This window comes from Mobula hypostoma, chromosome 3 (genome assembly GCF_963921235.1).
Source record: "Mobula hypostoma chromosome 3, sMobHyp1.1, whole genome shotgun sequence".
Classification (NCBI taxonomy): domain Eukaryota; kingdom Metazoa; phylum Chordata; class Chondrichthyes; order Myliobatiformes; family Myliobatidae; genus Mobula; species Mobula hypostoma.
Window position 1 is genome coordinate 195808268 of NC_086099.1, and position 14978 is coordinate 195823245.

The 14978-nt window shown below is 39.3% G+C and overlaps 1 protein-coding gene across 5 annotated transcripts in view; it reads right to left on the minus strand.

The window, feature by feature from the left end:
* The window catches only part of pard3aa (par-3 family cell polarity regulator alpha, a), an 883471-nt gene that overhangs the window by 79613 nt on the left and 788880 nt on the right, over positions 1-14978 (minus strand). For all 5 annotated transcript variants that reach the window (XM_063044362.1, XM_063044364.1, XM_063044363.1 and 2 more), the window contains one exon: positions 12476-12739. In XM_063044362.1, the coding sequence (XP_062900432.1) occupies positions 12476-12739 (264 nt within the window). The remainder of the gene's footprint in view (positions 1-12475; positions 12740-14978) is intronic.

A 14978-nucleotide genomic window follows, 5' to 3' on the forward strand; every position in this document is an offset into this window, starting at 1 on the left:
ATTGTAAAGTGAAGCAGTATAGAACAGCAAAAGACATCCTTTCATCTAACTCACATAGATAAAATTAATTAGATTTCAACTCCAAGAACCAAGGTACTACTTTGTAAATTACAGTTATTGGTGCTTCCTTCTCTTGCTGGTTTGAATCTACTCTGTGAGACTAATCAATCTATATTCGTATTTGAAAATTTAAACCATTTTGTTTTTGTCTTCTCAGGAGTTTCAAATTGACTAAATAGATTACAATCTGAACGATTCATTCTTTTTGCTTGAATTGCATTGGCTTATGGGGTATACAGTACTGTATTATCTCAAAGTTGTCCTAACAATGCAAATTGGACCTACATTGTTAGTCGTAGAGCTTGCATTTGTAAAAACCAGGAATTGTTCATTTGTGAATTAAAACAGACTTGCATTAAGAGCCACAGCCACCCAGTTTGAACTGGAAATAAACATTCTTTCTTCACGCTGTATATTTCTGTTCATTCATTCATCCATCCATCCATTGTGTCATTGAGAAGACAAGCATTTATTGCCCATATGACTTCACATGAGGAGATGACAGTGACATATTTTCTAAACTACTGAAGTGATATAAATGAATGGGGTGATAGGCTTTTTCAGAGGCCAGTTAAACTCCAACTGCATTGCTATTGGTCTGTAGCCACACAGGGCAGCCTGAGTTAGACAGACTTCATTTGAAGAGCATTACTTAACTAGACCTACTTCTATACCAATATGGTAATTTTATGGTCATTATACCAGTCACCTCTTTTTTTTATAAATTCCAGATTTAATTAGATAACATAAGTTAATATCCCTATTACTATAGTGGGATTTGAACACATACTGAATCTGTATATCATTAGTACAGACACCACCAATACCAAAACTGCAACATGAATATCAAAGCATTGTAACCTATGCAATTTTAATTCCCATAAATAATCATACAATGGCTGGTACTTCTGATTTTTTTGTGCTATGCAAGATGAAAAATTTGGATTTAGCACCTATGAAATTCACATCCAGCTTCCCCACCCCCCACCCCTGTAAGTTCCAATTAATGTCCTCTTGTCAAGGTAAGTCCTGTGATAAATGCCTCAGGTCCTGAACAAATATATCAAAAGGGCTATACTGGAAAATTTAATAATCAATACTAAAATGAAAAAAATTCACAGACCAAACCACAAGTTTTGCATATGCAATTAAGGGAAAACTATCACAGCACAATGCGGAAATAGCCAATAGAAATCTAAGCAGTGACTTCAGAAACTCTGGAGGGGAAAGATCAGCATCCAATTTTGAGTCAAAGTGATGGCAGATGTTAAAATATTTTCAAACATTAAAAAATGCTTTTCAAGATACAATTGCTGCAAATTGTTTACTAAATGGAAGACACAGGGCAATTCTTGCAACCTGGAGATCTTAACTTTATATTAAATTTATCTAAACCTGCTCTGTAAAAGCAGCTAGGATTCCAATTCCAAAACCCTCCTTTGGCTTACAGTTAATTTTTTTATGTTACTCTGCTCCCATTTTAGTGAAAAATATAACCAGATTCCATTTGTTAATTAGTACTTTTGAGCTAATTTTCACACCTGCTGGATGAAACTGTATTACAATTCCAGAACTAAAAGCCAAACATGACGCTGACTAACCACACCATGATGATTCACCTCATCCTCTCTGTACACTACAGGATTTGGTTCTGCACACTGACTCCTAAATCTGGAGTAAAAAAAACATAAACCATATAATCAGTATCTCACCTGGAGGGACAGGCTAGATATAAAAGCTTGAGACCCAATGGTATCATTTTGCTATTAGTGTCCATCAATAATTACGGTTATCACTAATGCAATTGTATTTTCAGAGAAGCACAACAGTTTTCACTGATGTCATTAGGAGCTATGTCCTCCATTTGTACTGGTGCCTTTGTGGAAGCACTATTTCACTGTATATTGCATTACATCTTAATACAGCATTACCATTTTAAAAGGCCTGTCATTTTCTATTTAATGCTGGAACCGGAAAGTGTTCAAATACTGCCAGATGCATATTCATTTTTGTGCCTGTCTGGCAAGCAAAACAAATGTTTAATTTTTGAAATGGGAAACCACATATATCACAATACAAACAAAAACATTACAGCTGTGGTGATTTTTTTCCTTGAGTTCTCAACTTGAAACTAGATGAAGATGGTCTTTCATTTATGCGGCTGCTTAAGAAAGCAATACTGCACCTCCAGTATCATTTTTTTTGTAAGGCTGCTATAATCTTGCAGATTGTGACAGATTAACAATAGCCTTCATTTTCAGGGTTTGGGCACAATGATAGGATAACAATCACCCCGCCCTTAAAGCACCAAGATCTTTTCTGACAGCAGATTTCATTATTTTCCTGTCTCGGCTGTGACTGTCATGTAGAACATATCTGAATTGCAAAGAAAGCAGCTAAAAGCAATGGGATTCTGTTGTGATGGATCATTGTATTTGGGGGTAACTTCATGTCTGTTGCCTGACACCGCTCATTCCATACGTGAATAAAACATCTGCTACTGAGCTCACAACCTCAATATCTATTTGCAAGCTTGTCTCCACTGTTCAGAAACAGAATTGTTAACAATAAGTTCACTTCTCCTTTTAGCCTCAACTAAAGAACTGTAATTGGCTAATATATTGAATATAATAAACAGCAATAATGCATATTAACTCCTTAAAACAAAAATTATATTGTATTTTTGGAACCAGGTATCGTAGCACCCCACCCAAATCACAAGGGTTTCTTCCTGATGAAGAGCCTTTGGTACCAAATGTCAACTGTTTATTTATTTCCCTCCATAGATCTGCTTGACTTACTGAGTTTTTCCAGCATTTTGTAAAACATATTTAAGCTCCCATCCCTAATTGCTCTTGAGAAGGTGGTGCTGAACTGCCTTCTTGAATTGCTGCACTCTTTACCCACAATGGGTGAGGTAGAAAGTTCTAGGACATTGATTAAATGACGAATGAACAGCGATGTCGGTTCAAGTCAGGATGGTGTGTGCATTAGAGGGCAAGTTCAAGATGGGGAAGTTCCCATACTTTTGTTGTTCTTGTCTTTCTACCTGCTGGAGATTGTGGGTTTGAAGATGCTGTGTATTCATGCAAATGGCAGAAGTTCTACACCTGCCCATTCACCTCCATTCAGGACCCAAATGGCCCTTCGATGTGAGTCAACAATTCACTTGTGAATCTGCTAGGGCCATCCACTGCATCCAGTGTTCCCAATGTGGCCTCCTCTACATTGGTGAAACTCGCTGTAAATCGGGGAACTGCTTCGTCAAACACCTCTGCTCCATCTGCCAAAAGTGGAACTGCTTGTTAGCCAAACATTTTCATTCAGATTCCCATACCAATTTGTTGGTCCATGGCCTCCTCTTGTGCCACAATGAGACCACTCACATGGTGGAGGAGAAAACCCTTGTATTCCGTCCGGGTAGCCTCCAACCTGATGGCATAAATATCAATTTCTCCCTTCAGTAAAGAAAAAATCTCCCTGCCCTGCTTCTTTTTTCTATTCCCCACTCTGGCCTCTTACCTCTTCTCTACCTGCCTATCACCTCCTCCTTCCCTTTCTCCTATCAGATTCCTTCATCTCTAGCCCTTTACTTTTCCCACCCACCTGGTTTCAACTATCATCCTCTAGCTGTCCTGCTTCACCTCCCCCATCTTTTTTATTCTGCCATGTTCCCCCTTCCATTCCAGTCCTGAAGAAGAGTCTTGGCCCAAAACTGTTTGTTATTTTTATGGATGCTGCCTGACCAGGTGGGTGGGTGAGTGGGTGCACGAGTGTGCTGGGGAGTTGCTGTCGTGCATCCTGTAGATGGCACAAACTACTGTGCATTGGTGTAGTGAATGAATCACTGTGGATGGGTGCCTATCCTGTGGGCAGCTTTGTCCTGCATGGTGTCAAGATTCTTGAGGCCACAGTTGTTCAGGCAAATGGACAGTATCCCATCACACACCCGACTTGAGACTTGTAGATGGTGGACAAGCTTTGAGAAGTGAGGGGGTGGGTTACTGCCAAGTGGAATTCGGACATCCCACCTCTCCCGGAAGTCTCCCACATATTGATAGTGGCTCCCTGATGCCTGCAAGTTATATACAAACGTTTGTACAATATCCCGGAAATCGATTTTTTTTTGAGAGCGAGAGAGAGAGCAAGAGAGTACATGTGAGAGAGGGAGAGAGTGCCATGGCAGAGTGTTCCAAAAAAAAAAGAAAATATAAAACGGACGTCACCCCAGACTTTTTAAAAGGCATCTGTTAGGCTTGCGAGACCATGGATTTGCGCCTGGAAAGTCTTCACTCTCCAGGGTGCAGGCCTTGGCAAGGTTGTATGGAAGACCAACAGTTGCCCATGCTGCAGGTCTCTCCACTCCACGACACCGATGTTGTCCAGGGGAAGGGCACTAGGGCTGATACAGCTTGGCACTGGTGTCATCGCAGAGCAATGTGTGATTAAGTGCCTTGCTCAAGGACACAACACGTTGCCTCGGCTGGGGCTCGAATTCACGATCTTCAGTTCACTAGTCCAATGCCTTAACCACTTGGCCATGTGCCCCAGACTACACTAAAGTGTACCCCTGCCTAATAGGGGTCAAATATAATGACAGTGTTGCTTGCTGCGATGGAGCTGCCTCCCTAAAATGAGTTTTTTGCAGGGTGGGATGTCTGGGAATTCAATCCAGAAAAGAACAGGTTCGTATAAATATGGGTATATGTAACAAGGCAAAAAATAACAGAAAATAAATGAGAGATATTGGAGAACGAGAATCTCTCCTCTTGCATTCCAATTCACCTTGTCAGCGTGGAATGCAAACTCACTCCAAACTTACAAGGTGAGTTTGTGAGAATAGAAAGGGTACACAAGATATTTTGCTTTGTTAGCAAAGAGCAGGAAGGTTAATCTACATCTATATACAATATGTGCTCAGCCACGGATTTAAAGTGATATATAATTTGGGTTAAAACACTACAGCACAGAAACAGGCCCTATGGCCCATCTAGTCCATGCCAACCCGCTTTTCTGCCTAGTCCCACCCACCTGCACCCAGACCATTGCCCTCCATACTTCTCTCATTTATGGACCTATCAAAACTTCTCTGAATCCGCATCCACCACTTCCAGTGGCAACTCGTTCCACACTAGCACCACCCTGAGTGAAGCTCCCCCTCAGATTCCCCTTAAATCTCATGGCTTTCCCTCAAAATTGACAGTATGACCTCGAGTTCTAGTCTCATCCAACCTCAGCTGTAAAGGCCAGCATGTCTATGCCTCTTGTAATTCTGTATACCTCTACAAGATCTCCCCTCATTCTCCTATGCTCCAAGAAATAAATGCCTAATCCGTTCAACCTTTCCCTATAATTCAGGTCCTCAAATCCCAACAACGTCTGGGTAAATTTTCTTTGGTCACTACACAACAGGGATAAAAAAAAAACATGATTGTATTGCTTCAATTGCTTAAACTGAAGTTAAAACTTTCCCATCCTGGCAACATCTTTTACATTTCCTCTGCATGCTTCACAATGCAATTGCATTGCTTCACAATACAATTGCATTGTGAAGAATGCAGAGGAAATGTAAAAGATGTTGCCAGGATGGGAAAGTTTTAACTTCAATTTAACTTCAACTTCAGATAGGCAGAATTTGATTTCCATGGACAACAGGAAGCTGTGGGGAGATTTAATCAAGGTGTATAGGATCATGACAGGCCTGGACGAAGTAAACAGAAGGGACTGATTGCCTTCAGAGAAATGAAAAAAAAAGGGACAAATTTAAAGTAATTGACAGAAGGATGAAGGATTAGAGGGAAGACTTTTTCCCCCACCAGAGGGGGTCAGATAGCGAGTTGGGGGCTTGGAATTCATGCCTGAAAGTATGAAATAATCAGAGTCTTATCACATTGAAAAGTTCTTGGCATGTATATTTGAAAAGCCATGATGGTACAGGGCTGTACTAGAAGTTAGAATTGATGTGAATATGATGTGTTGAACTACCTCATTCTATGCTATAAACCTTTTGAGATTTACATGAACACTGAACAGCTTTCTCTTAGTAATTATATGCAAAATAAAAACTATATTGAAACATCTTATTTTGTGAACTGTATTATTTCACCATAAATAATTCTCCTTTATCTTTTCCTTGAGCATAATACAGTCCAATTGTTGTCACTGTATTCATTACTGCACTCACTGGAGCTGGGGGGGGGGGGTGTGGATCTCATTAAAACATATCGAATGTTGAAAGGCCTAGATAGAGTGGATGTGGAGAGGAATTTTCCTACAGAGGGGAGTCTAGGACCAAGAGCACAGCCTCAGAATACAAGGTCATCTTTTTAGAACAGAGCTGGGGAGTGATTTCTTTAACCAGATGATAGTAAATCTGTGGAATTCATTGCCACAGAGGCTGTGGATGTCAAGTTATTTAAAGTGGAGGTTCATAGGTTCTAGTTTAGTAAGGGCATCAAAGGTTAAGGAGAGAAGGCAGAAGAATGGGGGGCAAGGGGGTTAAGGGAGAGATAATAAATCAGCGATGATGGGAATGTGGAGCAGACCCAAAGGGCCGAAAAACATAATTCTGTTCTTGTGTATTCTGGTAAAGTGCAAGAGACTTTAAATTTCTTCCTCAGTCACACAAAATTCTATTTTATTCTTGGGATATGGATGTTACTGGAATAATTGTCCATCTTAAACAGCCCTGATCTGAGTGGCATGCAAGGCTATTTTAGAGGTCACATTTGTGGGTCACATATAGGCATGATGAGTGGCAGATTTCTTTCCTATAAAGTACCTGCAATCCTTTTGGATTTTTATGATAACCTGGTAGTATTGCAGCCACCATTAATAATACAGCTTTTTATTTCAAGTTATTTAAAACTCAGTCATGTGGTGAGATCCCCTCTATATCTGGATCAGTAATCCCAGACTAAATGGTGCTAGACTAGTGGGGTAACCATTTTGCTTTGTCACGTTTGAGAAAAATATAAAGCAGCAGCAATTTTGCAAAATGGTGCCCGCACAACAGTTTTAAATTAAATTCCTTTCAGTTCTGTACTCTGTACACCAAACTAGGCTTGACACAGGGATGTTGTGCACTTTTAACACTTTTTAAAGCCCAATGGAACTTTACTACTGAGCTATTATCACAAATGTCATTTTGAAGCGAAGGGTTCGAAATGACCTTTTAATGGAAAGAAAGCTCTGGCTTTATCAGAGCTGACTTCTGCCAAAAAAACAGATGGGGCATGAAAGGAAAATGACATTGGAACTAATCCAACTGTTAGTGCTGTTTACAAAGACTCATTTTAGAGGTATACTACTGTGCCGCACAGTTCCAAAGCACAGAAATGTCACACACTATCAGCTTATACTAAATGGTCTGAATGTGTCAATAAATTAGAAGAATTTTGAAGCAAAATATAATTTTAAATCAGGCAAATATTTATAAATATGTTTTATATTTTAATTATTTGACTCAACAAAATAAAATAAAATACTGAACAGAAGGGGAACCACACCACTCTTCCATGGAAAAAGCTTAGCTACTTGAAATTAAGGAAGGGAATTTATGGTCACTAGCACATTGACTCAGATTTACATCTTTTAAAAAAGTTATCAGCATATTTGTCAGCAATATTCTTTTATTAAATATAAACAAGTACAATTCCAGGCCTCCGCTCCAAATTGCTTGGAAAAAGCTGTGTTACAGTCTGGATTACAGATATCTATTGTTCTCAATATTTTGAGTAATCTTTTTATAGTTCACAAGTACAGACAATTGAGTAACAACTTCTGACAACTCCTGAGGCATTCAAGAAAGAACTCTGAAAGTGGAAATATTTGAATATTGGATCTATTTGAAGTATAGATATTTAAATTGGAGATCTTCAACTGCACTCATCTTTAATAGCCCAGCTCCTGAAACTAGATAGGTTCATGACACTGCATTAGATTATTTAGTCAGCCACAAAAACTTAATCACTAAATAGAGCTCTCAGTTTTGGTCTGACTAAGATTGTTGTCTGTAATTTAGAGTGTTGGAAAATTTTCAGGAGCGATGCAATTCTCAAAATAATTAGACATACAACTCTGAAATAGAGAACAAAGAGGTTATGAGCAGCTTATCATACAATTCTGACACAGTCTTGTAACTTACTAAATAATTACTGAAAGGCTGAAGGGAAAAGTAAAGGGTTCAATGATTCTAAAAGCGTTGATATTTTTGTGTTGATAGTGGCAACACTGGATACTCTAAAGAAATTCTGTAACTGCTCACAACTATAAGCAGTAATCTTAATTTTCTGACTATAATTGTACGCTAGCACATCTGTTGGTGTTACAGGCACCAATACAGACTTATTTTGGCAGTGTTGTAAACACAGTAAAGCTGAATTAAACAGAAAAGAAAAAAAATTGTGAACTCTTGTTACTTCTGCCATGATTAATAACGCAAAGCCAAAACAGTCAAAAATCTGTTTTTGTTTGAACTATTGTATTATGCTGCTACAGTTTACAGCAAATGGTTGGGAGTTCATTTGCAAGGAGCGTTACATCACTTGACATAATTGAGTTGGTCAAGAATCACTGTACATTATACATGAAAAATGTCACAGCATGAAGAAGTCTATGAGAAAACTGCAGATCATAGGACTAGTATTCTTGATTACAGAAAAGAAAAACAAAGTTGATGCCTGTTGACAAGCATATAGACATCGAGAATAACTATTATAACTCTCTGTTCCTGGGTGGGACCCATACATATCCTGTCTCATGGACCTCCAGAGGAAGTACATTTCCTCAATCCCATCTCCTGTGCATTCTTCCTCTCTAATCAAAAACTGAAGTTCCAACACTTCAAAGATTGTTTTGGCTTTTAAAAATGAGCAGGTCGTCAGAATTGCAAATTAACTACATCATCCTATGTTGGATTTTTTTTTTCTTTAAGACATACGTATGCACACTACATAGAAACCAGAACACAGGAAGTTTACAGTTACTTGGTAGAAAGCATATTACATAAACAAATATGGATCACTTTCTCTGGAAGCAACTTGATAAACTAAGGAGATCTCAGAAACAAAACACAACAATCTTCATCTAGTATATTATAAACTTCACCTGGTACAACTCGGATGAATAAAATGGAACGTTCTGAAATCAAAACCAATTCTAGTTTTGAGTGCCTGCCAAGCACTAACTTAATAAGTAAACCTAATTATAATATCTTGAGAGCAACATAAAATTATCTCCAACTAAAAACAGCACTCTTATCAACAATCTCAATAACACATTCATAATTACAAGAAATGTGTGAATGTGCAGTAGTTCGTTCACAATTGCCAGGTGAGGTGGAGTTAATCATACAAGTCTGTTAGGATTTGCTCCACCTGTCTTCCTTTTTAAAGAACATTTTCATAATCTTAAGGTAATTTCCTCTAATACAGTACCTGTTTAAGTGAAACAAGCACCATAAAATTTTAATCCTGACGAAGGGTCTCGGCCTGAAACGTCGACTGCGCCTCTTCCTATAGATGCTGCTTGGCCTGCTGCGTTCACCAGCAACTTTGATGTGTGTTGTTTCATAAAATTTAAATATTGGATGATAGTACACCATTTGAGAGGTACACTTTGTTTTCCAGTTCACAAGGTTATTAAGCAGGAGTTAGGCCATTCCATCAGCCTGAGTCCATGCATCCTGAAACAGCTTGTAAACTCCCATCACTGAACATTTAAGCTCAGCAAATAATGTAAGTGCCCTTATCTCTAATCTTTTATCGAGAAATATGCTTAGTTATGAAAATAGCCAATAACCTACTGTTAACTAATTGAAAACTGTCCTCAGTTTGAATCTTAAGTGGTATATTTGATTAGCTATACCCATACCTGACACTATAGAAACATAGAAAATAGGTGCAGGAGTAGGCCATTCGGCCCTTCGAGCCTGCAACGCCATTTATTATGATCATGGCTGATCATCCAACTCAGAACCCAGCCTTCCCTCCATACCCCCTGACCCCTGTAGCCACAAGGGCCATATCTAACTCCCTCTTAAACATAGCCAATGAACTGGCCTCAACAGTTTGCTGTGGCAGAGAATTCCACAGATTCACCACTCTCTGTGTGAAGAAGTTTTTCCTAATCTCGGTCCTAAAAGGCTTCCCCTCTATCCTCAAACTGTGACCCCTCGTTCTGGACCTCCCCAACATCGGGAACAATCTTCCTGCATCTAGCCTGTCCAATCCCTTTAGGATCTTATACGTTTCAATCAGATCCCCCCTCAATCTTCTAAATTCCAACGAGTACAAGCCCAGTTCATCCAGTCTTTCTTCATATGAAAGACCTGCCATCCCAGGAATCAATCTGGTGAACCTTCTTTGTACTCCCTCTATGGCAAAGATGTCTTTCCTCAGATTAGGAGACCAAAACTGCACACAATACTCCAGGTGTGGTCTCACCAAGGCCTTGTACAACTGCAGTAGTACCTCCCTGCTCCTGTACTCGAATCCTCTCGCTATAAATGCCAGCATACCATTCGCCTTTTTCACCGCCTGCTGTACCTGCATGCCCACTTTCAATGACTGGTGTATAATGACACCCAGGTCTCGTTGCACCTCCCCTTTTCCTAATCGGCCACCATTCAGATAATAATCTGTTTTCCTATTTTTGCCACCAAGTGGATAACTTCACATTTATCCACATTAAATTGCATCTGCCATGAATTTACGCACTCACCTAACCTATCCAAGTCACCCTGCATCCTCTTAGCATCCTCCTCACTGCTAACACTGCCACCCAGCTTCGTGTCATCCGCAAACTTGGAGATGCTGCATTTAATTCCCTCATCCAAGTCATTAATATATATTGTAAACAACTGGGGTCCCAGCACTGAGCCTTGCGGTACCCCACTAGTCACCGCCTGCCATTCTGAAAAGGTCCCGTTTATTCCCACTCTTTGCTTCCTGTCTGCTAACCAATTCTCCACCCACACCAATACCTTATCCCCAATACCGTGTGCTTTAAGTTTGCACACTAATCTCCTGTGTGGGACCTTGTCAAAAGCCTTTTGAAAATCCAAATATACCACATCCACTGGTTCTCCCCTATCCACTCTACTAGTTACATCCTCAAAAAATTCTATGAGATTCGTCAGACATGAGAAATAGCCTTATGACACTTTTACCGTGTTTGGATGTCACACAATCGAGCCCGAATACTACATCTGTCTTGCTGCCTTCTGCTTTAGTTGGTTATTCTTATGTCCTTTTTGAACTTAACAATTCCTACCAAGGACTATCTACCTACCAATTTTTCAGTGATTTGTATTCAGTATATGACCAACGTGAGTGGGGAGCATCCGTATTAGCTCAAATCCAGAGTAACTTGGAATCTGATTCTGGTTTGGGTTGATAAAAAAAAAATTACTTTATCAAGTCTAAGAACACAGAAGCAAAATTCATTCTATGCTTCCACAAGGTTAGTCCATATAAGCCAGGTGAAAAGAAACCATCTGTTTCTGTTGCAGTGAGGGCTACACTCCTTCCCAGTCTAGAGGCTCTGTGCAAACAAATCCAATAGGGATCTGACCCCCTGATATTTGGTGCTGCTCTGCATTCTTTTGTGCTGTGATAATATTTCCTTTACATGTGTGCCAAAAGTATGCAATATCATTTTATTGCTCCATTACCCACAAGCAATCCAAAGTAAAAACTTGAGACACAATCATGTACTTCACATCCCCAATCCTTTCCCACTTTCTTTTTCCTCCCCCCAAAGTAAAGGGACACAATAACATTTCACTTGAGCAGGGCATTGGAAAGTGTTCAGCACCTCGAATCATATCACTAGGAAGCATTTGGCTTCATAAGAGCAAGAAGGACAAAACTGGAAAGAACAAAAAAAAGTAGCCAATGAACTGTTATTTCAAGGATTAGGATTCTTCAATTCTCCAGTCCAATGCTATTATGGAAATTTCAAAATAACTGGGCTATGAACCATGTACAAATGGTAGTTATTTTTAAGGTGAAGCAGCTAACATAACTTTGCATCCAGATTATTGCCATGGAAATCTTCAAATTCATTTCTAATGTTTTATACCCGTTATCTGGAGGGATATGAATGATGGACAGAAAGAGAACATTTAGTATAAACTGGTGTCAAGATCTACGCAATATCATGGGCCAAATGGGCTGTCCAGTGCCGCACGGATCTCAATGTTTTAACTACACCAAGGGTTGTCAGGGGATTGATGCACCTGGTATATTGGAGATCCTGGCTTACACCAGAATTGTACAGTAATGAATGAACTGAACACCAAATTTCACTACTTTAGAAAGCATTTCGTACTTTTGAAAGTACTGAGGAAGCAAGCAGATCCTGCGGGAATCCTTTCTGAGTATACTGCAGTCAAAACAACACATCCAATTACCTTTCACTAGTTGGAATTTTCCCGTTTCTTGGTTTATTCACTTGGGCATAGACTGCTTCCATTGGTTGTGTTTCCTCCCTTGCACTCTGTGGTCGAGTGTTTAAAACTAGATGGCGTCCGATGTCCGCAGAAGATTCATACCAACTCATGCCAGCATATGTTGGGTCATCCTCAGATCCATAGGTTCTGCTCAAATCTTGTGGATCAGCATAGTCTCGTTCTCGGGCCTGCCGCTCCCGAATTTCCCGGTGTTTTTCCTGGATTCTGTAAAATTCATGAATATCAAATCATCTTGTGACAAGTAGGTAGTCTTCACAAACACGTCAAATTGAAGTACTCTGCTCGTAGTGTAGAGTACTGCTGATTTTTATAAAATCCAGTTTATTAAAAATAATATTAAGATCAAATATGTGCAGAAATTTGTACTCTATCTTGGAGAGCACAAGTTCAAACATCAGTCTCATTCATTCAAACTTGGCCATCACCTGTGATCGGATGTTTCTGCTCCAAAAAGAAGTACTTCCTAATGGAAAACAGCTTAATCTCCTGAAAGGGCATTAAAAAAATATTCCACACAAGACAGTTTCTTCCACCCTGTTATTTTGGAGTACTCCAGATGACAGTAACCGAGAAACTGAGATAGGCTAATCTGACACTGGTGCTGGGAAGGTAGAGAAGTGTGGGGAAATATGGCTGGGGTGAAGATGTTACAGAAAATAAGAATTGAAGTCATACCAATTTCTTACATAGAAAATGCTAGAATCAACACTTTGCAATGGGTAATCTTCCATCCAGCCCAAGCTTCATGCATATAATAATGATATTGGCACAAAATTATTTTCTGATCTGTATCAACAAGCAAATCCTACATTACAGGTAGGGATTTGCATTCCTAGAAAACAGTCTATATCACTATTTCCCACAATTCAAAGCTACTTCATTTGCACACGTATCACTACGTTCATAGAACCATAGAACATTACAGCACAGAAACAGGTCTTTTGGTCCTTCCTGGCTGTGCCAAACCATTTTTCTGCCTAATCCCACTGACCTGCTCCTGGACCATATCCTTCCATACACCTCTCATCCATGTACCTGTCCAGTTTTTCTTAAATGTTAAAAATGAGCCCACATTTACCACTTCATCTGGCAGCTCATTCCACAGTCCCACCACTCTCTGTGTGAAGAATCCCCCCCTAATGTTCTCTTTAAACTTTTCCCCCTTCACTCTTAACCCATGTCCTCTGGTTTTTTTTCTCCCCTAGCTTCAGTGGAAAAAGCCTGCTTGCATTCACTCTCTCTATACCCATCATAATTTTACATACCTCTATCAAATCTCCCCTCATTCTTCTCCGCTCCAGGGAATAAAGTCCTAACCAATTCTACCTTTCTCTGTAACTCAGTTTCTCAAGTCCCGGCAACATCCTTGTAAATCTTTTCTGCACTCTTTCAACCTTATTAATATCCTTCCTGTAATTAGGTGACCAAAACTGCACACAATACTCTAAATTCGGCCTCACCAATGTCTTATACAACCTCACCATAACATTCCAACTCTTATACTCAATACTTTGATTTATAAAGGCCAATGTACCAAAAGCTCTCTTTACGACCTCATCTACCTGTGACGTCATTTTTAGGGAATTTTCTATCTGTATTCCCAGATCCCTCTGTTCTACTGCACTCCTCAGTGCCCTACCATTTACCTTGTATGTTCTAGCTGGGTTTGTCCTTCCAAAGTGAAATACCTCACACTTGTCTGTACTAATCTCTATCTGCCATTTTTCAGCCCATTTTTCCAGCTGGTCCAAATCCCTCTGCAAGCATTGAAAACCTTCCTCACTGTCCACTACACCTCCAATCTTTGTATCATCAGCAAATTTGCTGATCCAACTTATGGGAAAATGAAGTTTTGTGTTAATTTAATTTCTTTGTACATAAACTCCACAACAGTAAATTTTATTTCATATCTCAGTAGTGTTAGTGGGTGGTGATTTGTGAACCCTCTGAGGGTGAATTTCTATAACCAAAACAGCAATAACACTGGGGTCAGCTGTACTCTGAGTTAAGGACAAGGTTTTTAAGCAGTAACCAAAACTTTCTGATTGCCCTCAATAATTTTCAGGTTCTTACAATCACCAACAGTTGCCTGTTTGGATGAATTGGTCAATATATTAGCCCTTTTTGGGAGATACGTTTCATAATTTTATACAGTTCTGAACTACATGAACAAGATGGTATTTAAAGTACCATCTTTACCATCGAGGTCAAGCCTGAAAGGTCATATGAATGTAATCTTCCATTATTCTGTAGAGAATAATTTAATAATGTCTTATGCACATGGCCAGAAAAGACACCTTGAACATGCTTTCCTAATCCATTTATAGATTTTTTCCGTGCATTTATTAACATAGTTCTCTCAGGACAGCTGCGAATAATCTAAAATGAAATAAAAATTATATTTAAATCCATTTTCACATTAATCCATTGTTTAACCATTAAA